The following is a 24,230-nucleotide window of genomic DNA, read 5'->3' as shown; positions in this document are numbered from 1 at the left end:
CCTTCCTCTAACCCTTCTCTAACAACCACCCAAGTTTCAGACAGATTGGACTTTGGGGGGCCATGTTATGGCCCCCCAAAGCAGGTCCCCCCATCCTCCCATAAAGGAGCATCTTCTTCATTATTTCCTATGGGGAAAAAATGAAGAAGCAGGCTTCCTTTGCCAGGGGTGGCATTTTGCATGCAAAATGCCCCCTTACCCTCAGGGGCCCTTCTCCCACCCCTCCTCCCACCCCCCACCAAGGCTCAGCCTGCTCCCACTTGGGGGGGCCATTTCATGGCCTCCCCAAGTAGGTCCTCTCAGCCCCTAAAGTCCACCCCTTACAGCCCCACACAAACCCAATTCCCCCCCAGCTGCCGCACACAGACCCAAATCCCCACATTAGCCCCTCACAGACCCAAATCCACCCCCACCTGCCCCACACCCATAACCCCAGGAACAGGCTGGCAAAGGCCAGCCCTCTCCCTTTGTTCCCTATGCTGGGAACTTCTAAACTCTCTTTCCCTGGGCAATTCTGCACAGCCCAGGGGTGCCACAATGGTGGGCACACTTCTGAGTGCCAGCTGGTCCCTGTGAAAGAACACCTGAACCACAGACACCCTCTCTCAAATTCCCCCACCACCTACAGAGATAGCTGGCCAGCCAGCCCCATTGTTCCCTATGATGGGAACCAACTGCACAACAAAGAATAAAACAAGAACAACACAAAATAAAGTTTTTAAAAAATTATTTTCTCCCTTCCAAAGTACAAGTAGGCAAAGCATTATGACACATTACACCAGCAGTCCCCCACACAGAAAAATAACACAACTCACTTAACATCAGAGAATCACAAAGCACGATTCCTGTCAAAAACACTTTATTTCTTGAACAGCTTTAGGTTACACAGCAGGGGGGAACACCAAAGGGCTTGGCAGCAGTATCTTACACAAAAATAACACAACTCACTTAACATCAGAGAATCACAAAAGCACAATTCCTGTCAAAAACACTTTATTTCTTGAACAGCTTTAGGCTACACAGCAGGGGGGGGACACCAAAGGGCATGGAAGCAGTATCTTACACAAAAATAACACAACTCACTTCACATTAAAGAATCACCCCAAAAATTGCTGTCAAAAGCACTTTATTTCTGTAACTGCTTTAGGTTACACAGTAGGAAGGCACCACAGAGCAGGAAAGCAGTGTACTACACAAAAATAACACAACTCACTTCACATCAGAGAATCACACAAACACAATTGCTGTCAAAAACGGTGAAGTGGGTTGTATTATTTTTTGTAGTACATTGCTATCATGCCCTTTTGTGCCCCCCTGCTGTGTAGCCTAAAGCTGTTCAAGAAATAAAGTGTTTTTGCCAGGAATTGTGTTTTTGTGATTCTCTGATGTTAAGTGAGTTGTGTTATTTTTGTGTAAGATACTGCTTCCATGCCCTTTGGTGTTCCCCCCCTGCTGTGTAGCCTAAAGCTGTTCAAGAAATAAAGTGTTTTTGACAGGAATTGTGCTTTTGTGATTCTCTGATGTTAAGTGAGTTGTGTTATTTTTGTGTAAGATACTGCTGCCATGCCCTTTGGTGTTCCCCCCCTGCTGTGTAGCCTAAAGCTGTTCAAGAAATAAAGTGTTTTTGACAGGAATCGTGCTTTGTGATTCTCTGATGTTAAGTGAGTTGTGTTATTTTTCTGTGTGGGGGACTGCTGGTGTTATGTGTCATAATGCTTTGCCTACTTGTACTTTGGAAGGGAGAAAATAATTTTTAAAAAACTTTATTTTGTGTTGTTCTTGTTTTATTCTTTGTTGTGCAGTTGGTTCCCATCATAGGGAACAATGGGGCTGGCTGGCCAGCCATCTCTGTAGGTGGTGGGGGAATTTGAGGGAGGGTGTCTGTGGTTCAGGTGCTCTTTCACAGGGACCAGCTGGCACTCAGAAGTGTGCCCACCATTGTGGCACCCCTGGGCTGTGCAGAATTGCCCAGGGAAAGAGAGTTTAGAAGTTCCCAGCATAGGGAACAAAGGGAGAGGGCTGGCCTTTGCCAGCCTGTTCCTGGGGTTATGGGTGTGGGGCAGGTGGGGGTGGATTTGGGTCTGTGAGGGGCTAATGTGGGGATTTGGGTCTGTGTGTGGCAGCTGGGGGGAATTGGGTTTGTGTGGAGCTGTAAGGGGTGGAATTTAGGGGCTGAGAGGACCTACTTGGGGAGGCCATGAAATGGCCCCCCCAAGTGGGAGCAGGCTGAGCCTTGGTGGGGGGTGGGAGGAGGGGTGGGAGAAGGGCCCCAGAGGGTTGGGGGGCATTTTGCATGCAAAATGCCACCCCTGGCAACACAAGCCTCCCCCAGCTGTCAGTGGTAGAGATTAGAGCACCTACTTGGGGAGGCCATGAAATGGCCCCCCCCAAGTGGGAGCAGGCTGAGCCTTGGTGGGGGGTGGGAGGAGGGGTGGGAGAAGGGCCCCTGAGGGTAAGGGGGCATTTTGCATGCAAAATGCCACCCCTGGCAAAGGAAGCCTGCTTCTTCATTTTTTCCCCATAGGAAATAATGAAGAAGATGCTCCTTTATGGGAGGATGGGGGGACCTGCTTTGGGGGGCCATAACATGGCCCCCCAAAGTCCAATCTGTCTGAAACTTGGGTGGTTGTTAGAGAAGGGTTAGAGGAAGGTCCCCACCAATTTTGGGCTTATTCGGTGAGAAGATGCCTCCCCCAGACGTCCGGGAAGACGGAGGCATTTTCCCATTGAAAAGCCGAATGAAAGACGAAAGAATCCCGAAACGTTTCGGCTTTTTTCTTTCGGCTACCCGAAACGTTTCGGGATTCCCCGAAACGTTTCGGCATTCCCTGAAAGAAGCCAAAACACTTTTGTTTCGGCATTCTTTCGGCATTCTGAATGCCGAAACGCACATCCCTAGTTAAAGGTGAAAGCACCAAGACAGGATTACAGCTGAACATCAAGAAGACAAAAGTAATGACTACTGAGGAATTACACAGTTTTAAAGCTGACAATGTGGAAATTGAAATTGTTCACATTTTTCTATTCCTTGGCTCAATCATCAATCAAAAGGGAGACTGCAATGAAGAAATCAGAAGAACATTGAGACTTGGAAGAGCAGATGTGAGGGAGCTAGAGAAGATCCTTAAAGATACTCTTTAGAGACCAAGATCAAGATAATCCAAACAATTGTATCGCCTATTACGATACATAATCCAAACAATGGTATTTCCCATTACTATGTATGGATGTGAAAGTTGGACAGTGAAGAAAGCTAACAGGAAGAAAATGGATTCATTTTAAATGTGGGGCTGGAGGAGAGTTTTGCGGATACCATGGACAGCCAAAAAGACAAATAAGTGGGTACTAGATCAAATCAAGCCTGAATTCTCCCTAGAAGCTAAAATGACAAAACTGAGGCTATTGTACTTTGGTCACATCATGAGAAAACAAGATTCTCTGGGAAAATCAATAATGTTAGGAAAAGTGGAAGGCAGTAGGAAAAGAGGAAGACCTAAAATGAGATGGCTGGACCCAATAAAAGAATCCCCGTCCTTCAGTTTGCAGGACCTGAGCAACTCTGTTAATGATATGTTGTTTTAGAGATCTTTCCTTCATAGGGTTGCCATAGGTCAGAGGCAACTTGACAGCATCTAACACACACACACAAAGGTTTACTAGTGACTTCCGGGTGAGACAGTTTTATGAGCTCCCTGCCATGACCTTCCTGGTTCCTTGGGAGCCGAGAGATCGGACCCCCAAGCTCTCCCCCCGGATAGGTGAGGCAGGCTGAAACACGGCGGAAGAGCTTAGGGGGACTGGCAAGCCTCCTGAAGCCAAGATACCAGTTCCGGAAGCGGGGACCAAAGAAGGAGCCAACATGGCTACTTAACTGTTAACCAGGAGTCCAGCAGGCCAAAAGAAACTACAGCAATCAACCAGATTCTTAACAAGACAAGAAAAAAAGACAATTCTTTACTGACCCCACTGCCTTCCATCAAGTAAGTGGACAGATTTATGGTCATACGAGGTTACACAGAGCAATTCAGCCTGACTACGCGGGCCACTCAAGCGAGCTGGGAGGGGCAGAGGAGAGGAATTCTAAAGAGGCTCTCTTAGTAATTACCAGAATTGCTGGAATGCTATATAAACCTTTGAAAATAATTAACCAAAACGAAGGTTTTTTTACCACCTTCTGAAATGGCTTTGTGGGAGGAGGAGATACTTGCTGGCTTGCAAGAGATGTCAAAAATAACGACGAAATTATTAATTAAAGCAGATGCACTGCTGGGAGTGGGAAAAGATGAGAGGTCTACAAAGATCTACAATACAAAAAAAATTGCTGGAGGAACAGAATTAATGGGAACGGAACAAAATGATCTGCGTCACAGCTTCCAAACAGCTTCCACAGCTTTAAGACACAAATCACTACTACAGAAGAAGAGCTGGGGCCACGAAACAGACCTGCACAGAAAGAAGCAGGCATGCTAACACAGAAAGGGGAGAAGAGAACGCTGCCGATCTTAAAACAGAATAATGAACAGAGCAGTAACTGCATTCATACTGATCCCCCTCAGAAATGGCTGGAAGATAAGGAAATCTATCTTTGGTGGCGCAGAGAGAACATGGACTGGATGTACTACGCCTCACGAAGGAAGAAGAAGAAGAAAGCAGATCTGTATGGAAAGAATTACACATGCCAATACCGAGAGGGAAAAGAGGACTAAGGACTGGATATACTACTTTTCATGAAGAGAGAAGAAAAAACAACGATCAGAATTCTGCGACACATCAGGACTTATTAAGGCAGACTTAACCTCTTACTTAAATAGCCTTTCCTTTCTTTCCTTACCTCCTCTTTTTTATATAACACTATATAGTTTAGGATAATGGGTTTTTGGATCCTAACAACTCTACTCAGATTGAACTCCTTCTCAAAAATATAAAATACTAAGTTAAATGATCACCTGTTCTTTTTAACTTTATGAGTATGAAAATCCAAGAAAATGAGTACAGATGGTCAAAATAAAATAGATGAAGGAGCTAATATTTTTGAAAAGGTAAAGTTGTGTTTTAACTATATACTTATGTGATTATCCTAGCCTTATCAATATGAAAACCCAAGTAAACAGGTTTGGCTAGAACAAAATAGAGGAAAGATATATATATACACATATACACACATACATATATATATATACACATATATTTCTTTTCTTTTTTCTTTTGAAAGAATAAAAAAGTGTTATCAAATTAGATATTGATCTGGCCTTTATAGCCTTACTATTATGAGAATATAAGCAGACAAGCTTGGGAGGCATGGCCAGAACAGATATAAGAAAGAGAGGAAATTAATATAAAAATTGTTCTCATCTCTAAGTTGTTGTATATTACTGTCCTGCTGATATGGTATGTTCTGCTATATCCACCCCCCCACCCACCCCCACTCCTAGAGTGATTATGGATCTAAGATGCCAGAGTAGAAGGTAAAAGAGGTGTAATGTGATCTCTTTGTAATATACATAAAAGAAAAAATTACTAGAAGTATAAGATACAGAGTAAGGGGATTAAAAATATAGAAATTAATAAAAGGGAATTTTGAAGGTATAAGGGGTGCTAACTACATATATAATGGCTTTCTATATAGAGATGGGTGACTATGTGTCTTGAATGTGAATCTCATAAAGGTTATGTCCTGTTGTAACCCCTTCCCCATATATTATAAAAACACAATAAAATTTTTATTAAAAAAAAAGTTTACTAGCCAGTCCATAGTTAGTAGGTCCACAAGATGCTTCAGTAAAAGTTACCAAAGCATTGTAAAAAAAAAAAAAAAGTGTTTTAATAACACTGGTTCACCTTTAGCTAAGAAACTGTAGAAAACAATTCAGTCCAAATCTGTTTGTACTATATCAACATGCCTGCCATGTTAGATGATTTACTAATCTGGTTAATAAAAAGGGAAGTATCTCTGGAATTACTAAACCCCCAGTCAGATACAGTTTCTGATGGCTAGAAAAGGAAATCCTGGTAATTGCTAGAATGAGAGCCGAAACAGACGTGGCAAGTTACTAAAGTTCAACTCATGTTTCCTTACCTCAAGGTTTGTCGGGAAGTGTAGGCATCCTTGCAGCTTAAAGTTTAACATTAATAGAGCAGCAGGGAGGGAAGTGCAGGTGTGGGGTGCCTTTCCTCCCACTCTTCAGGTGCATCACTGCATTTCCCCTTCCCCTGTTCATGTGACCCAGAGCTTCATAGCCCGCTTGCACGGAGCATCGCTTCATCTCCCCCCCCCTCACCTGGCCTGGCCCCTGCAGAGCGACGCCAGGCTGCACCGGGAGAGCCGGGAGGAAAGGCACCCAGAACATCACTGCATCTCCCCCCTCGCATGCCTGGCCCCCGCCCGAAGCCGCATAGCCCAGCGTTGCTCTCTGGGGGCTGGGCGAGGGGGGGGTGCAGCGATGCTCTGTGTGAGCGGGCTATGTAGCTCTGGGCCGCACAAGCAGGGGAAGGAGAAATGCAGCGATGCACCTGGAGAGCGGGAGGAAAGGCGCCCCACCCCTGCACTTCCCTCCCTGCCGCTCTGTTGATGTTAAACTTTAAGCTGCAAGGACACCTACAGTTCCTGACAAACCTTGAGGTAAGGAAACACAAACTCTAGTAACTCATCTCGTCTGTTTCAGCTCTTAGACAGTCCTACTAAGCCAAAAAAGACTTCGTTGCTACTGGATCCCAGTACAAAAGGCTGACCAATGTGCTGCCTTCAGTTACATGCAGGAAGACAACATCAGCTGTGTAAGTGACAGACAATTGAAACCCTGGGATTCATCAGGCTTGATAGGGGGAAAATGGAGTGTGGACTTCTGCCTCTTCTGGGTCAACAGAGCAGGCTCTTCTGCCTTGGTTTTTGGAAAGCATGCTGTAGCTCTTGGTTTGTATCTGACTACTCATGGCCCTGAACAAGGAACCATTGCTCTCTCTCCCCGCTACAGTTCTAAATTCTCTTCCTTTCCAGGTGAACCGTTACATACAGTGGAGTGAAGCTATGGTTAGGAAAACCCTGAATGCGCTGAATCGTAAGTGAATGTATTCACCATGACACTCTTTGCCTGGTACTGGGCGAGGGCCTGCCCTGGATTATTCTGCATTGCAAGAGAAGGTCTTGGCTCCAGCTCCAAGACATCCTTTTTACCAGAATACCAGAGCCCTGGGTTGGGTGCTGTCTGGAATGGCTTCCAAAGGGAAGGATGGCCTGGCACAGCCCTGGCTCACTCGTCTCTCTGTGCCTCGGACAAGGCAGGAAGAGAGGGAACTGGAGTATCCCACAGGACACTTTACAGAGTAGCAACCAGCTAGCATTCCACTGCATTGAATATGCTGATATTCAGGGTTCATAACTTGCACACTGTTTCTTTCAGGAATGTACCAAGACCAAGTGCCAACCCTGAGAACCAAGCAGCACATGAACAACACAGCAGTGGCTGACTCACAGGTAACAGATTCCAAATGGAACAGAAGATTCTTAATCCACCCCATCCCTCTCTCCATCCCAAAGAGATATTGGTTGCAAGCTCCCCATTCATTTGGGAAGCCAAATCTTGGGTGGCATGGAGTACAAGCAAACCACTAGCCGTGCTCTTCCTTTATCTCAGTCCATGGCTAATATTTTTCATGCACCTCATCAGGTGCTAAATCTGCCATCTTGATTCCTCCCTCCCTGCAAGCAAACCTATCCATTTACAAAGGCCTAGCTTGACCAAGACTTAGAGCGGGACCACAAGTGACACCTGACACAGGTTGGACACTTGCCAGCTTCCCTCAAGTTTTGATGGGAAATGTAGGCAGCTTGGACAAGTGACACTTGAAAAGTCCATTGGGCAGCAGTCAGAGAGCCAAGCTGCAAGACCAGGATGCCTACATTTCCCATCAAAACTTGAGGGAAGCTGACTAGTGTCCAACCTGTGTCAGGCGTCACTTGTGGTCCCGCTCTTAGAAGCATAGAATCACATGGTTGGAAGGGACCTGTTTGTGTTTGGACTAGGGTCCAGTCAGTGGATTTAGATGGGGTGGGAGTTGGAGTTGAAAGGCATAGATCATAGAATCATAGTGTTGGAAGGGACTTCCAGAGTCATCAAGTCCAACCCCCTGCACAATGCAGGAAATTCACAATCACCTCCCCCACCCCACATCCCCAGTGACTCCTGCTCCATGCCCAGAAGATGGTAAAACACCATCAAGATCCCTAGCCAAACTGGCCTGGGGGAAATTGCTACCTGACCCCAAGGTTGCAATCAGCCTTACCCTAGGCATGTAAGAAGAGGCCACGAGAACTAAGCACTGACTTCTGAAAAAGTCTCTCTTCCAGCCTTCCAAGGATCCACAATCCACTATTAGTCCTGCTGGAGACCCCTGGCCAATTTAGAGGGGAAAGTAAGCAATCTGCAATCAGATCTCTCTGCCATTTTTAAAAGCTGCAAGGGGAGGGCACCAAACTGACGGATGAGTTGGCTCTTTCCTCCATATTGCTCCCCCAGAGTGGGAGCAGCATTCTGGTAGATCTGAAAAGAGGTCACGTGGGTTTCAGCCCTGCCCACGGGATTCCTTTTCCTCCTGGCTGCCCTTGTCTTTAGCAGCAGGCAGTGGCAGCTGCAGCACCATCACTTCCTGGTTTCCCTGGTAGGAACTGGGGGGGGGATGGGCCGTACTTGAGGCCTGTAAGCAATGAGGGCTCTCCAAAGAAGGGTAAGATGCTTTGAATTCACTCTGCTCTGCTGCTCTAGTTTTATTTGTGAATTGTAGGAGAGAGGGAGGGGGAGAGAGAGTGAGTTGGTGAGTGAGCAGCAGAGCAGAATGAATTCAAAGCAACTTACAGTCCTTTAGAGCTCAGCCCCACTCGGTTTGCACTCACTTGCTCGCTCACTCACTCTCTCTCTCTCTCTCTCTCTCTCTCTCTCTCCACAAATGAAAATAAAGCAGCAGAGCAGAATTAATTCAAAGCAGCTTACGTTCCTTTCGAACCCAGCCCCATTCGGCTTGCACTCACTCACTCACTCACTCACTCACTCACTCTCTCTCTCTCTCTCTCTCTCTCTCTCTCTCTCTGTCTCTCTCTCCCCCTCCTCTCTCTCATGAGTCACAAATGAAAATAAAGCAGCAGAGCAGAATGAATTCAAAGCAGCTTACGTTCCTTTGCAGCCCAGCCCAACTCAGCTTGCACTCACTTACTCACTCTCTCTCTCTCTGTCTCTCTCTCCCCCTCCTCTCTCTCATGAGTCACAAATGAAAATAAAGCAGCAGAGCAGAATGAATTCAAAGCAGCTTACGTTCCTTTGCAGCCCAGCCCAACTCAGCTTGCACTCACTTACTCACTCTCTCTCTCTCTCTCTCTCTCTCTCTCTCTCTCTCTCCCCCTCTCTCACGAATCACAAATAAAAATAAAGCAGCAGTTCCCGACAAGGAACCGGTGATTTTAAACACTTGTTTCCAGACTGCATCAAGGGTCATCAGACCTCCTCCCCATGTATTTTCAAAGCTGTAATAAAATGCATCGGTTCAATACAATGCGAGTGACTTTTTTCTTAATACACAACTTACAATAAATTATAAATTAACTCGCCAATGCTGCTGCTTGGGCAATCTCAGGCGGCATACGGTGCACCCCTCTTTACTTGGCCGTGCGCAAATAATTGGTGCTGAAAGCCGACACCTTTTGGATAAAATTCCTAGTATCCTTTGTGTAACCTGGCATGGCTCTCACAAAAGGTTGGAGGAAGGAATCAATGAACCTGGAAAGAAGTTCAAGCACAGAATTACTTCCAGAGATGATGGGTCTGCTGGGAGGCAGACGTTTTCCCTGTGGCAGATGAAGAGTTTGCAGACTGTCCCTTTCAGGCAAGGAAGTCGTTGATAATGAGGGTAATAACACCATAAAGTTATATTCATTTTCGACTTGCCCATGCAAGAAGCTATATGTGGGGAACACTACCCGCCCAGTCAAGGTACGTATCCTTGAACATATTTTGAGAATAAAGAACAGGGTAGTGGATGCCCCTTTAGTTGATCACTTCATAGAATCGAATCACAAGGAGTCTGACTTTAGATATACGGTTTTGCAGGTGGCTTCTGGGGGTACTACTTCAAAGGTCTCTTTAACATTACAACAGTGGGAAGCTAAATGGATCCATTTATTGAAGAGCATGCAACCACTAGGGTTAAACCATGAATTTAATTTATCTTGTTTCCTATAGATGCATTATGTATCTTGTCGGTCTGTTTTGTAACTGATATATTTTTAGTTTGGATTAATCAGCAATGTATTTTGGTCATTGATTTGTATCATCTATGACTGTACATTTTGGAACTGTATAGCTTTAAATACTGTGAGGGTTTTCTTGCGGGGGTGGCTCCTTAAAGACAGCCATTTAAGTGTCGGCTTTCTGCACCAATTATTTGCGCACGGCCAAGTAAAGAGGGTGCACCGTATGCTGCCTGAGATTGCCCAAGCAGCAGCACTGGTGAGTTAATTTATAATTTATTGTAAGTTGTGTATTAAGAAAAAACAGTCACTCGTATTGTATTGAACCAATGCATTTTATTACAGCTTTGAAAATACATGGGGAGGAGGTCTGATGACCCCTGATGCAGTCTGGAAACAAGTGTTTAAAATCACCGGTTCCTTGTCAGGTCCTTACTCCTTCAAGTTGTGTCATCTCCTTGTTTCATCAGTCAAGAAATAGGAAAACAAAAATATAAATATCTACAATCCCCTATTGAACTTGATTGGCAATCCCCTATTGAACTTTCAGCACTTTGTGGGAGCCAATCCTGCTCCCGTTATTGGTCGGACATTGTGTCTTATAGTCACTTTGTACATTGGTGTGAATTAAGTATGAAATTATAAAAATAATTATTGTCTTATATTCACTGAGCCACTTTAAGAACATTTCACATAATATAATTTTGAAGAGAGTCTTTAATAGTATATTGTTTGTTCCCTTAGATGTGGTTATCCATCCGGGTTCTTGCAGTTTACTTCTAAGGGTGCTTCTCTTTTTGTTACGGTTGAATTCATTCTGCTCTGCTGCTTTATTTTGATTTGTGACTCATGAGAGAGAGAGAGAGAGAGAATGAGTGAGTGAGTGAGTGAGTGCAAGCTGAGTGGAGCTGGGCTCCAAAGAAACATAAGGGAGGGAGGGAGGGAGGGCAAGCCAAGTGGGGTTGGGCTCCAAAGGAACGTAAGCTGCTTTGAATTCATTCTGCTCTGCTGCTTTATTTTCATTTGTGGTGAGTGAGTGAGTGAGTGAGTGAGTGACTACAAGCCAGGTGAGGCTGGGCTCCATAGGAGGGTAAGCTGCTTTGAATTCATTCTGCTACTTTATTTTCATTTGTGACTTGTGAAAGTCCATGTGTGCGTGGCAAGCAGGGCTGGCTCTCCAGAGGAGGGTAAGCTGCTTTGAGTTCATTCTGCTTCAAGGAAATACCTGGAGATTTTTGGGGAACGGGGCCTGAGGAGTGGATATTGCCTTCTGACACACTTCCGGTGATTTCAGGGGGTGTGACATATGCTAATGAGATATGCTAATGAGATATGCTAATGAGTTCCTGCAGTTCTTTTTCTAGGAAATGACCCCTTTTTGGCTGCGTGCTTCATTCTCTAAAAGGAAAATGCCCCCCCCTTCTCCCCGTCTCTTGCCCTAGCCTTCCTTTTCCTTCAAGTGTGGTCTTTCTGTTCCGACCCAGGGCATGCTGCACATTCATGTGATTGACTGATCCAGAGAACCAACCATCCAACCGCTGCGCTTCATTTTAAACACTTCTTTATCCTCTAATATGAACGATGAGGCCAGCAAACACCATATGGAGCAAGGTGTGCAGCGTTGGAGAAACAGAATTCTGTGCATCATTTAAAAACCTGTACGAAGACTGAATTCTGTGTAAACATACTTAAGATTGCTACTTAGTGTACGTGCTGCATCCTTCTGCCAATATTGAATATCCCATCCTGTTGACTAAATTGTCATACTGTATGATGTCACCTGAAGTCTCAGGAAGGGCAGACTCCATAGGATGCAAATAAATAGTTAGATGTGTTTAAAAAAAATGTTGTCTCAGTATTATTGCTCCTTGCTATTGCTTTTTTGAAAAAAACCCCAGCCTGCTCTGAATTTGTGGCGTGCTTCAAAGTGCTGATTGTGAATACTCTTTATGAGATAGGGCAGCATTTCCATTTTAGAGTTGGGAATGACTTGCTCACAGTCACACACTGAGCCTCTGGCAATAAGATCGGAAATAAGGTCTTCCCCCAGACCTGCAAGATTACAGCTACTGTGCCCACTGCCGGCTCTTGGACCCTAATTCTCATCTTGTAGCTGAGGGATACTCCTCACATACAGCCCTTGTTCTCATTTGTTCCAAATGGAGAGAATTATACAAAAGATACAGTCACCTGGAGAGGGGAGATAAGCAGGCCAAGGCAGACTTTTGATAACAGAGGTGCTGCTGCTGCTGCTTTGCATGCACAAAGTCCCAAGTTCTGTTCCCAGCATCTCCAGTTCGAAGGAACAGGTGATGTGAAAGACCTGTCTCTGCCTGAGACCGCGGAGACATGCTGCCAGCCTGAGTAGAAAAGACAGACCTTAGTAGACTGACGTCTGATCTAGTACAAAGCAGCTTCATGCACAGCATGATGGGTAGCACAATGTCTATGACGCCATCGTTCAAATAAACTCAGAGGCTGAAGCCCCTTCTGCACCGGGAACATAACTCCTCACTTTCCCTGAAGTCAAGCCCAAAGGCATAGAATTGGCTTATATGTGGCCATTCACACCTCTCTAGAATTCGTTTGCTACCCAGATATTTAGCCCCCTGTACAATATTCCCATTTGTGCCAAAACAAAAAGAATAAAAAGGGTACTTCCCCTGCGCTTTCAAACAAGTGATGCATTGATCCTGCACTGGACTTAAAAAAAAATTCAAAGAAGAACGAGGGGAGTGTGGAAGAATGGAAAGGAGGGGAAGGGAGGGGGAGTGGCTGGCTAGACAAGAGTAACCAATCACAATACAGTGAGATGGCAGGGGGCAGGAGAGGGGGAAGAGGGTGGAATGCCAAAAATGAAATAAAGAGTGTGCATGGGGAAACAGCTGACCATAAAATGGACTTTTTAAAAAAGTTGGATATAAGCGCTCCCAGGAAAGCTGGGGGAAAGCCATATAGTGGCCAGAGTGAATACACATGGTAGCAAATCTGGTGCAGGTAGTCATGAAAAAAATTCTGCAGTATGGGGCCTGACGAAATTGACCCATGAAGACTTGGCTTGAGTCTCTGCAGCAGCCAGGCTCTTCCCAACGCAAGTTCTAGGCTTGAGGCATGAAAGCTCATCATGGGCCTGGGCGAAGCTCCCAAAACTAAAGGGGAGAGGTAAAATCTTCTGGGGCCAGGGAGTGAGTTTCAAAGGCCCTGGACACACCTCTTCTTCTGCAAGGAGACAATCAGGCAAACAAAATTAGCTAATACATACTGAAAAGGGGCCTTGGCTTGGGGCTGTATTTGAGTTAAGTTTCCCCTGCCCAATTAGGTCCAGACATACCATCTTCTTTTACATGCACTGCAGTGGTAGGTGTTGATGGAGAAGACAAACCTTACCAAATATTCATTTATTAGTTCCTCCTCATTCTATCCACGTGCACCGCACAAGTTAACAGCATCATCTGGGCTGGACAGAGAAGTACCTCATGCCCAGGCCCAGATGTTCTCAGGTGAACATCTCTCAGGCTCTGGGTAGCTTCCATCTTCCAGGGAGGACCTGGGCTCCTGGAACCAACTGAACTGCATCCAGGGGTCAAACAAAAAGCAGGAAGGGAAAGGGCATTAAATTCAGGCACCCTACAGCTAGAGAGTCACAGAAGGAAAATAGCCAGGAACGAAAGAACGAGGCATTAGCAGAGGAATTCTGAGCAGACTTATGCCCTTCTAAATCCTCTGAAGTCACTGGTTTAATAAGGGTGATAAATAAACTTAGCATGCCCTCTCACAAGCAGCCAGTGAATTACTTCCTGGCAACCCTCTTTTCCTCATCTCCCTGCCCTTTTCTTCTGTTGCCTCCAGTCAGCCACTGGTGATCTGCAACTGGATATATTATTTTTGATCTTGCACACTATTAAACACAGTGCAGTGCTGCAAGGAAGGCAGAAGGATGGAGAGCTGATGACAGGAACAGGAAAGACTGAGCAGCACTGGCAGCAGACAATTCAGGCGCCCAGGAAGCTCTCGCTGGCAGCCAGGCCTCAGCGCTCTTCATTCCTTCTGGATCCAGTTTATGCCAGAGCTCTGAGCACTGCCTCAGTGGAATGCTGCAGATTCTCAATGGAAGGGGGCACCCTTCAGGGTCTGGGAGCTTGCAGAGGAAATCCGAGAAGAGGAGCAATGGCACAAAAAGGCCAATGGGTAGCCAGAAGCAGGGACTGCCCTGCAATTAGGAATCGGTTGCTTTCAAGGCACATTCTCCCTGCAGTGGATGCCCGTCCAGCCTCTACTTAAAGGTTTCCAATAAATGGAGTCCCCCACTCTCTGAGACAGCCCTTTGCCCAACTGAACAGTTTTTTACAGCTAGGAGGTTTCTTCTAGTACTTCGACAAAGTCATCTTCCTTGTGAGGAGGTCAGGAGCGCCCTCATTCACCTAGCTTTCCACAAACAGTGCAAAACTAAATGATTCAAAAAGGCTTTTGGAGGGCGTGGCATCAGTGCAGAGGAAAGTGGATGCTTGTTGCTAGAGCTCCATTCCTCCCCAGCACAAATCCCTGCTTTAAAACATCACAACTAAACGAAAATCACTCAGAGTATGAAAAAACAGTCGAATGAAAAGAAGAAGCAAAAGGTAACAGCTGTTAAAAACTTACAGAAGTTTTTTTCAAGTCAGGAGGCAGCAACAAAGCTGGTTAAGAAACAGGAAGGGGGAGACAAAATGGCTGCCGCAACTAAATGCATAGGAAATATTCAACTCTCCCAACAGCAGAATGTTGTTACAAGCTTAATCCAGCAGATGGAGCAAAGTCTCCTTGAGATAATGTCAGTGCTATCACAGCAATTCAAAGACCAATTTGCTGAAATGAAAATCGAACTGAGTAAAGCAGTGCAGGATGCTAAATCTGCTATTGATATCAGCAGTACTGTACAGAGTGAAGTTAAAGAAATACAAAAAACAAATGTAAATTTTCAGGAAAGAATAATAAGGCTGGAAATGGCAGCGAGAAAGAGGAATATCAAATTTAGGGGATTCCAAGAAAATATAAATGCCAATGAAGACCTGTCTGATTTTTTAGCTTCATGGCTACAGACGCAGCTTCAGATGGAGGAGGAGGAAGATATGAAAATAGAAAATGCATACAGAGTGGGGATAAGAAATGATGCAAAGAGAAAATTTCCTAGGGACATAATAGCTACAATCCCAAATGGAAATATCAGAAAAAAAAATTTCGAAACAGCCAGAGCCAGGGGAGGGCTGGACTTTAAAGGTACTCAAATATTAGCCCTTACAGATTTATCCCCAGAAGTGCTGAACAAAAGGAGGGACTTAAAAGTCATTACTGAAGCTTTAAGAAATGCTAAAATCAACTACAACTGGAGCAACTTAACTACACTACAGGTCAAACATAAAGACAAAATCTACAGAATATCAGACCAAGAATCAGGAACAGCATTTTTAAACGAAGTGGGAATTGAAAACTCAACGGACGTAGAGAAGAATTCACAAAAAAGAAGAATGCCAGTAGATTTATCACCACATAAGAACAGTAAAATTCCAGTCCGCTGGAACTAACTGATCGAACTTTATATGGAAGAAATGATACACAGGTTGTGAGGAAATGGAACAACAAAAAGAATTTCTAACAGGGATTTGGGAGAGGGAGGAATAGGAAGGTATAGCATCCAGCTCTTATAGTTATTTTCTGTTCTCGGGTTGGTAAAATACCAATAACCTGTGAGGTGTGTAATCACAGGTTAGAGAGAACAGGATTGTGTGTATGTTAAATAAGAGGGGAGGGAGGGGGAGGAGAAGGGAAGAAGGAACAGAGGGGGAGGGGGAGGGGAACAAAGAAAAGGGGAAAGGGAGGAGGGAGATTTAATAGGAGGGAAGGGTAAATTGTAAATAAAAAAGAGAAAACTAGATATATATACAGAACTATAAGTACTAGTCTATAACTGTAAAGGAAAGTTTGGATAATATACTAGGTGATAAACAAGTGTTTAAATATAGATACTGTTTTTGAGATAAGTATAGTTTGGAAAACTCAGTTGGTGTTATAAAGTGGTTTAATACAAATATTGTTTTTGCGCTATAAGTGGTACTTAGTTACAAAATAGGAAAAGCGGTGAAAACATAATTAAACGCAAGAATGAGTCATAACATTAAAGTTATATCTTATAATACACGAGGACTAAACAATCCAATTAAGAAAAAACGTATTATGGCAAATCTAACAAAATTAAAACCAAATATAGTTCTTTTTCAAGAGGCACACTTTAGATATAATGACAGACAGGAATTTAAAGAAAAATGGATACGACAGCAAATACATGCTAAAGGTACATCGAAGGCAAGAGGAGTCTCGATACTTATATCAAAAAATACAAAGTGTACAATAAAAACAATATATCGAGACCAACTAGGGAGATATCTCTTTATTAAAGGGCTTATAGAAGAGAAGATGTACACAATAGTTTCATTATATGCTCCAAACACAAATCAATTGGCATTCTTGGAGGCAACATTTCATAGTCTCAATAAATTTCAGGAAGGGGATCTGATAATCGGGGGAGATTTTAACTACATAATTAACCACGCACTAGATAGATCACATCTTAACAATAAACATGGTAAAAGAAATAAAAATAAAACTTATATGGAAAAACTTAAAAATAAATTTCAACTAGTAGACATTTGGAGACAGTTACATGACCAAGAAAGAGATTACACTTACTATTCACCATGACATAAAGTACATACTAGAATAGATTACATATTAATATCACATGGACTAGTTAAAAAGGCAGTAAATCCAGAAATAGAAAATATTGTGTGGTCAGATCATGCTTGGACAAGCTGCACATTTTCCATTAGAAGTGACACTATAACTACAAAACATTGGACACTTAATAAAGTCTTACTCAACAAAGACCAAACTAGTAAAAAGATAGAGCAATTTATAGCCCAATACTTAAAAGATAACAATGAAAAGGATACATTGGCTCATATGAGATGGGACACACTCAAAGTAGTTTTAAGGGGTCAAATTATCTCTTTGACAGCTCATTTAAATAAACAACAGAAAGAACAAAAAACAGCAATTATGGATAGGATAGGACAATTGGAAGCGCAACATAAAAAAACAGGGACTAAAAAAACTTATCAGGCACTACTTCATGAACGTAAATTATTAGAAATCATAGAATCTGATCAAATAAAAAGAAACCTTTTATATTTAAAGCAAAAATACTGGTATAATACACCCCAAAATTTAAAGATTTTATCATGGAAGGTAAAAGAAAAACAAATGTCAAAACAAATAATAGCAATAAAAAACAAGAACGGAAAAATAGAACACAAGCCCAAAGACATAACACATACCTCTAAAGAATACTATAAAAAGCTCTACACATCAAAGAATCCAACTGAAGACCTGATTAAACAGTATTTTCAAAATCATAAACATTTAAAAAAACTTGCAGAAACGCACAAATATTAGAAAACCCAAGTACAACACAGGAAGTTAGAGAAACAATACAAAGACTAAAAAACAACAAGGCAGCAGGACCGGATGGTCACCCTCCGGAATTTTATAAGGAATTTCTTAATAACAGTCTAAATTCTTTAACAGAGGCATGCAATGCACTATCAAACTTGGGACCACAACCTCCGCCTTGGAAAGAAGCATCGATTATAGTAATTCATAAGCAAGGAAGAGACCCAAAGGATCCAGCTTCATACCGTCCAATGGATTCCAACATCATTGCTTAATCAAGATTATAAAATTTATACAGCAATAATGGCAAAAAGGGTAAACACATTTATTACAGAATATATACTCCAAGACCAAACAGGTTTTATCCCTGGAAGGGACCTAACGGAAAACATATACAAAACACTTAACATTATATCAGCCTGCAAACAACAACATTCAGCAACATTACTGGTATCATTAGATGTAGAGAAAGTGTTTGATTCCTTAGAAATAACATACTTAATTGAATTACTGAAAATTATGGAATTTGGCACAAAATTTATAAATTCAATCAGAACAATCTACTTATATGGAAAAACTTATAAATAAATTTCAACTTTTTATCCTGGCACAGGCGCACTCCACAGACCTGTCAGTGCACCTGCACCAGGATAAAAAGTGAGTCATCGGCAACGTGTTTAGCCTTTTATGTATTAGAGATTCCCAGCAGTTTTGGAGCAGATAATATAAATACATTGCTTTCAGGCAGCAGTTAGTTGCTGCATCATCATCTCAAGGACACAGTGAAGTTATTAGGCTGAAGGTCAAGCCAAATGTTTAGCTAGTATGATTGCACACATCTAAATTTATGATCTGGATTTCCCACACAGTTGTGTAACAAAGAATGGCTCATTTTGTTTCCTGATGTTCCCACAACACAGTAGCAAGCTGAATCTTACAAGGATATGCTCAAATGTAGATGAGTAAAATGATTAAACTACTACAGAACCACACTCATCCCATTTTGGCCAAATGCACAACCTGCTGTAGAGGAATGAGCATAAGATAAATTGGTTGTCCTACTGTTCAGGAGCAGGCTGTTGTGTACAGTACTAACTGGCTACTACTTGTGCCATCCCATCCTTTCCATGGAACAGTTTTTGCTGTGTGGGCTTTAGTAATGTATGAAATCTCTGGTTGTGTTCCTGCCTCCTGAATCTTCCTCCACTGATGCTGTAGCCATGTCTCTTGCCTTTTCAAAGACCTCAGACACTCAGTAAACTGAGCAGATACCTGGGCTTTAACACTTGAGAGAGGGCACCTGGGTGTAACTGTGTAATCTTCCCGTGCAGGGCTTTTTTTCAGCTGGAGCGTGGTGGAACAGAGTTCTGGAACCTCTTGAAAATGGTCACAGGGCTGGTGGCCCCGCCCCCTGATCTCTAGACAGAGGGGAGTTTAGATTGCTTGGTGTTTGTTTCCCAGCCCTGTGACAATTTTCAAGAGGGCAATTTAAACTCTTCAAAACTCCCCCCTTGTTTCAGCTGACCCAAAGTGACATCATTGACCCTGGGAGCATGTGTGCACTCTGTGCGTGCACATGCACGCACACATGTGGTACCAGGGGCACCACCTCCCGCCAAGAGTTGCCCCCTGTGCTGGCAACCCACTGAGTTCCACCACCTCTTCCCAGAAAAAAAGCCCAGTTCCTATGTTATTTCCTCATTTCAAAGGTTTAAAGCTTCCACAGCAGCTTCTCTTCTCTTTCCCTTTTGAGCACAACTACAGCACAAACCACAGCACAAACAATAGTGGCATGCTATTGCCTTTCCCCTATATCAAAGCTGCTATTTGCTTTTTCCAGGGGCAACCTTAAGGTAACTGCACATATTTTACCTGCAGGGCAAGTTACAATTTGGGATGGGGGTGGTGATTGACTTGGGAAATGGGAAAGGTGGTTGACTTCGGAAAACAGTAGAGGAAACATGCTCTAAAACACTGTGATTTTGATACAAGCTGTCAGCCATCATCAAGTCACCATTTTGGGACTGGCTCCACCCACTGAGCCACCATTTTGGGACCGGTAGCTCCATGGACTCTTGAAAAAAAATCAAGCATCTCCAAGAAACACAAAGTCTGCTTTGATTTAAAAGGACTTGTGCTGTCAACGTAAGTTCATCTGCTGTACGCGAGTCTGGCATAAACCTGGCTCTCTCTCTCTGCCATGGTCCGTGATAATTTTATAGCACCTCCAGAGACATGTAAAGCAGATGTCCTTTGTTTTCAGAGGCAATAATACCTCACGGAAAGAGAGGTTTGCTTTTGCCGCAACTATTAGCAATATCACCGGGCCAGTTTTACACACAAGCTCACTATCTAAGGGACATTTTGAATTTCTGCTGTTCCAGCCTCCAAATGCATGATTTGATGTTGCTTCCCTGGTGAGCAAATCAAACCCTTCGTTCTTTATCCATTATTCGTTTCCTTGCATTGATATTTTTCAGTACTATGTACACATTTTTCAGTGCGCCACTATAAATCAGAATTCTAAATAATGTGAATATGTACATTATATGTATAAATACTGTATCACTTGCATACAGGAACCTTACATCATGAGTACACAATACAAGCAAATGTCCAAAACCAACAGTAACAAACAAAAGATTGAAATTATGGAAAAAAATTATAAAATATGTTCACTTGCTACGCAAATTTAGTTCTTCTGGTGGAGTGATGCATCCACTAGCCCCACAATAGCTGTAAGCCTTGTTCACAAGTTACAGTGAATGCACATACAATCTGCGTACAATATACGCTTGATTTTTCTTTATCCATGAATTAATTCTCACGTTACATTCAACGCATACACAGCTGAATCTGTGATTGAAAATGCACACAAGGCTCAGTTACTGGTCCCTGACTCTGTTACAAATAGATCAACACACATCCATGCAGGATGTATGTAGGTTCCCTCTAACATGTGAACAGGGCTGTAGCCCTCTTGGGTATAGGAGCAGAAATTCTAAGAGCACATATGCTAAACATTTTAAAAGGCATCTTCAGCATCTCCAAAGTTGCCAACTCTGGGTTGGGCAAGTTCTGGAGATTTGGGGGGGGGGGCTGGGAAGGGTGGAGTCTGGGGAGGGGAGGGATCTCAGCAAGGATGTGATACCATAGATTCCACCCTTCAAAGTTGTCATTTTCTCCAGGGGAAGAACTGGTCTATGTAGTTTGAAGACCAGCGGTACTTCCAGGAGATCTCCAGGCCCAACCTGGAAGTTGGCAACTCATCTCCCTAAAAGCCAAGTGTGACGAACTCAGCTTTACACACTGAGATTCCTAGTCAGAGGGTTATGATTGACAGGTTTCCTCCTCCCTAGTAGCTGGCCTGTGTTGTATTCCTGTATAGTGAAGCCGGCCTATTTTCTATAATCCTGAACTCCATTTTTAAGTATGGAAAGCACCAGAATATTTTACTTGACACAAGCTATGCTCATTTGGGACAGATTCCAAAATGACATATTCTGAACAGGAGAGGACAAAGTGTTTGCTTTTGCTGTTTTGCATTAGCCAGTGTACAGAAGCAAAAATCGATAGCAGGTCAGTATCTTGTCAGGCGGCCAGAATCTGACCATGCTCAGTGTCACAGAAACCTAGCAGAAAAGGAGGGGCTGACGGATAATAAACTCAGAGGCTTACTTTAAACGAATAACTTTTCTCTCTTCAACTTTTAAGATTCAAAGACGTTAAAACACAGTAATTCATACATCTACTCTTATGCCTAAAGAAGGAAAACACTGTGCACACACTAGCAATCATGAGAACACAATTAAAGAGAGGAAAAAGAGGAAAATCCACAGCAAGAAAAATTCTTTTTAAGACCCTCTTCTGTTCACAGGAGGAAACACTGACTGACCAATTGCAGACCTAGTTCAGACCATTCAGAAATACTAGTTCAAGTCACTGAGAAACACTGCCTTGACTATAACATCACGCTGTTGGATGGTGTGTATTCAGCGTGACTGCACCAGCTTAAGGAGGATCCACAAAGAGTCCACACCTTGTTTGTTTGGTAAAGGTGTATAATACAATTTATTTATAGGTGGATTAAGAGCAATATATACAAGTTTACAGTCCAGAGAGACAAAGTGCTTCGCCTACACCTGGACTTGCAAGAAGCCCCAACCATACTGTACATAGTAGCTATATATACATGTAGACACCCAATCAGATACATGCATGAGTTTAGCTGAGTCATTCACTTCATGGTCTCCTGACACTTAAGTTAACCATCTGACTCTCTGTCACCTGATGTGTCTACCTGTCATACTGATCGTTCTGATCTAAAGCCTCTGCACACTGGCTTTTGACACTTAGATATCAACACTAACCACATGATTGTTTTGCTGGAAACACACATACATGCATGCATATATCCATATATTCACAGCTCAATCAATCTCATTATATCTCTACATGAAATAACTCAGCGATCACTATACATATATCAATCACATAGGCCTTAACCATAAGGAACTAAGGATATACTGAACCAAACAAAATGGAGTCTAAATGAACTTTGAATGGAAACGTGGCAATAAGCTAAGATCTAGGGGATTTTTGCTGATACATGATATTCATATGAGTAATGATAACAAATACTAAGGGATCAGAATGACCTGACCGTTTTACAGATGTCACGATCTCAGCGCAAAATCTGCAAATGCTGCAATTTTTAGGTGATTTCCAGTGCCAGGAATGACTCTGAAGAATCTCATTGGTGAATTTGAATGGGTTGATGTAAGCCAAAACTGTATAAAAATGAGCAAGAAAAACCATGGAGTCTAAGAAGCTAGGAGGAGAGGAAGGAAGGAAGACCTCCTTGCTATCTCTCTCCTTTTCCTTTTCAGGTTGGCCAAACGCGCTCTCCCATTCTTTCCATCAACGAGAATCTCTGGGACATCTCCAGGACTGGTAAGATGATTCACTATGCCTTGTTCTTGTTGTATTGTTGATCAAGCTATTGCTATGCTAAGACCATGCTGTACCACGATACTTAAAGTCTATGTAACCTATGCAGAATGATTTGAATAAAACTTACTGAAATTTATGCCCAGGCCTGTGCTGTATCCTTGCTCTCTCTTCATTTGGGAAAATCTGACTCAGTTGAAGATATACTAAAGATCCCCCCCCCCCCTTTCGCATGGTGAACTGTTGGCTAAAGGGCAAAGCTAACAACACCTGGAATGGCAGTTGGGGATGGAATGCTGGGGGGAAGCGGTCAGTTGGGAGAGTGGGAGAGAAACTGGGGAGGGAGAAGAGAGTGGGAGCCTGGCTTTGGACCAGTGGGGGTCAGCCAGAAAATCCTCTGTGATTTGTGAAGCACTGTTAGTCCTAGGACTAAAGTGGGGGGAACCAGTACTAATCCCTACCAAAACTAAATGGATCTGGGAAGTACAGAGGGCCAAGGAAGGAGGTAGCAAGGAGTCTCCACTTCAGCGCCAGGAACAGGATTATAGTTCACAGCTACAACACCTGCCCAAGATCTGGGAAGGGTCTGTCTCTGTGGAGCACCCTTAAGTCTAGAGAGGAGGGAAGGTCGTGCTGTGCTTTTACTTGCAACATCTGTGATGCCGCGTGTGCCTCTAAAAGCAGCCTGTAACCGAATGTGTTGTGTCTCACACCAGTGAAGTTGACCTTTCTGACCTTTCTGTCATTTCGTTCAAACACCTGCCTACCTGCCTCTTGAGTTCAACTTCTGTTAATAAACCTTCAGTTACATTTTTGAACCTCCCCAAGCCTCGTGTGCCAGTTTCTGATAAAGGGAAGCACAAACCCCTGATCTGTCCCCTATAAAGACTTGGCCAGGTAACCAATTGTAATAGTCATAAGGGTGGGACAAAGAAGAACGTCTGAAGCCTAAAATCAAATGCACCACCCAAAGGCTGCCCAGCCCAGTACACAGCTTCATAGGCCTACAGAGGAGAAGGTGTTACCTCGGGGTAGGGGGACGCTCAGCCCAGGCCTGAGTTTGACATGGGTTTGTGGCACCAAGGTTAAGAGATTGTTTTAGCCTAGACAGTTATTTAATAAATAGAACTTCTCGAGTATACAGGGACAGTTGCAACATAAGATGGAGAGCACAAAATCTTATTAGATTAACATTTTCCTATGCTCTAAAAGGGGAAAGCACTTAAGTCTTTGTGACAAATCACAGTTTAAATGGGTGAATGAAATGGTGCTAATGCTTTGTGATACTTTTCACATTTTTATTACAGTATTCCTAGATAATCATGTCCTTAACCTGAAATCTATCTTTCTTGCTGTTGCACAAAAAAGTGCTCTTTCCCTTTGCCCCTTCCAATCTTCTGAGCAAAAGAGAGATGAGACAGACAAGGGCTGTTGTAACAGAGTATATTTGCAAATATAGGGTACCAGCTTACAAAATGAGCTTAGAATGTACCACAGAACAAAGGAGCACATGCTTCTTTTAAGGGCTTGTGACATCATTTTGGAGAAACGAAAGTCACAT

At 43.3% G+C, this 24,230-nt stretch overlaps 1 protein-coding gene across 2 annotated transcripts in view; it reads left to right on the top strand.

Moving 5' to 3' along the window:
• The window catches only part of LOC129341718 (uncharacterized), a 42,102-nt gene extending 30,035 nt beyond the window's left edge, over window positions 1-12,067 (top strand). For both annotated transcript variants that reach the window (XM_054997068.1, XM_054997059.1), the window contains 3 exons: window positions 6,995-7,055; window positions 7,398-7,471; window positions 11,719-12,067. In XM_054997068.1, coding sequence (XP_054853043.1) covers window positions 6,995-7,055; window positions 7,398-7,471; window positions 11,719-11,748 — 165 coding nt within the window. In that variant the 3' untranslated portion in view covers window positions 11,749-12,067. The remainder of the gene's footprint in view (window positions 1-6,994; window positions 7,056-7,397; window positions 7,472-11,718) is intronic.
• Window positions 12,068-24,230: the final 12,163 nt, after the last annotated feature.

This window comes from Eublepharis macularius, chromosome 1 (assembly GCF_028583425.1).
Source record: "Eublepharis macularius isolate TG4126 chromosome 1, MPM_Emac_v1.0, whole genome shotgun sequence".
NCBI lineage: Eukaryota > Metazoa > Chordata > Lepidosauria > Squamata > Eublepharidae > Eublepharis > Eublepharis macularius.
The sequence above is the reverse complement of the archived record's forward strand: the minus strand, read 5'-3'. Positions and strand labels throughout refer to the sequence as shown.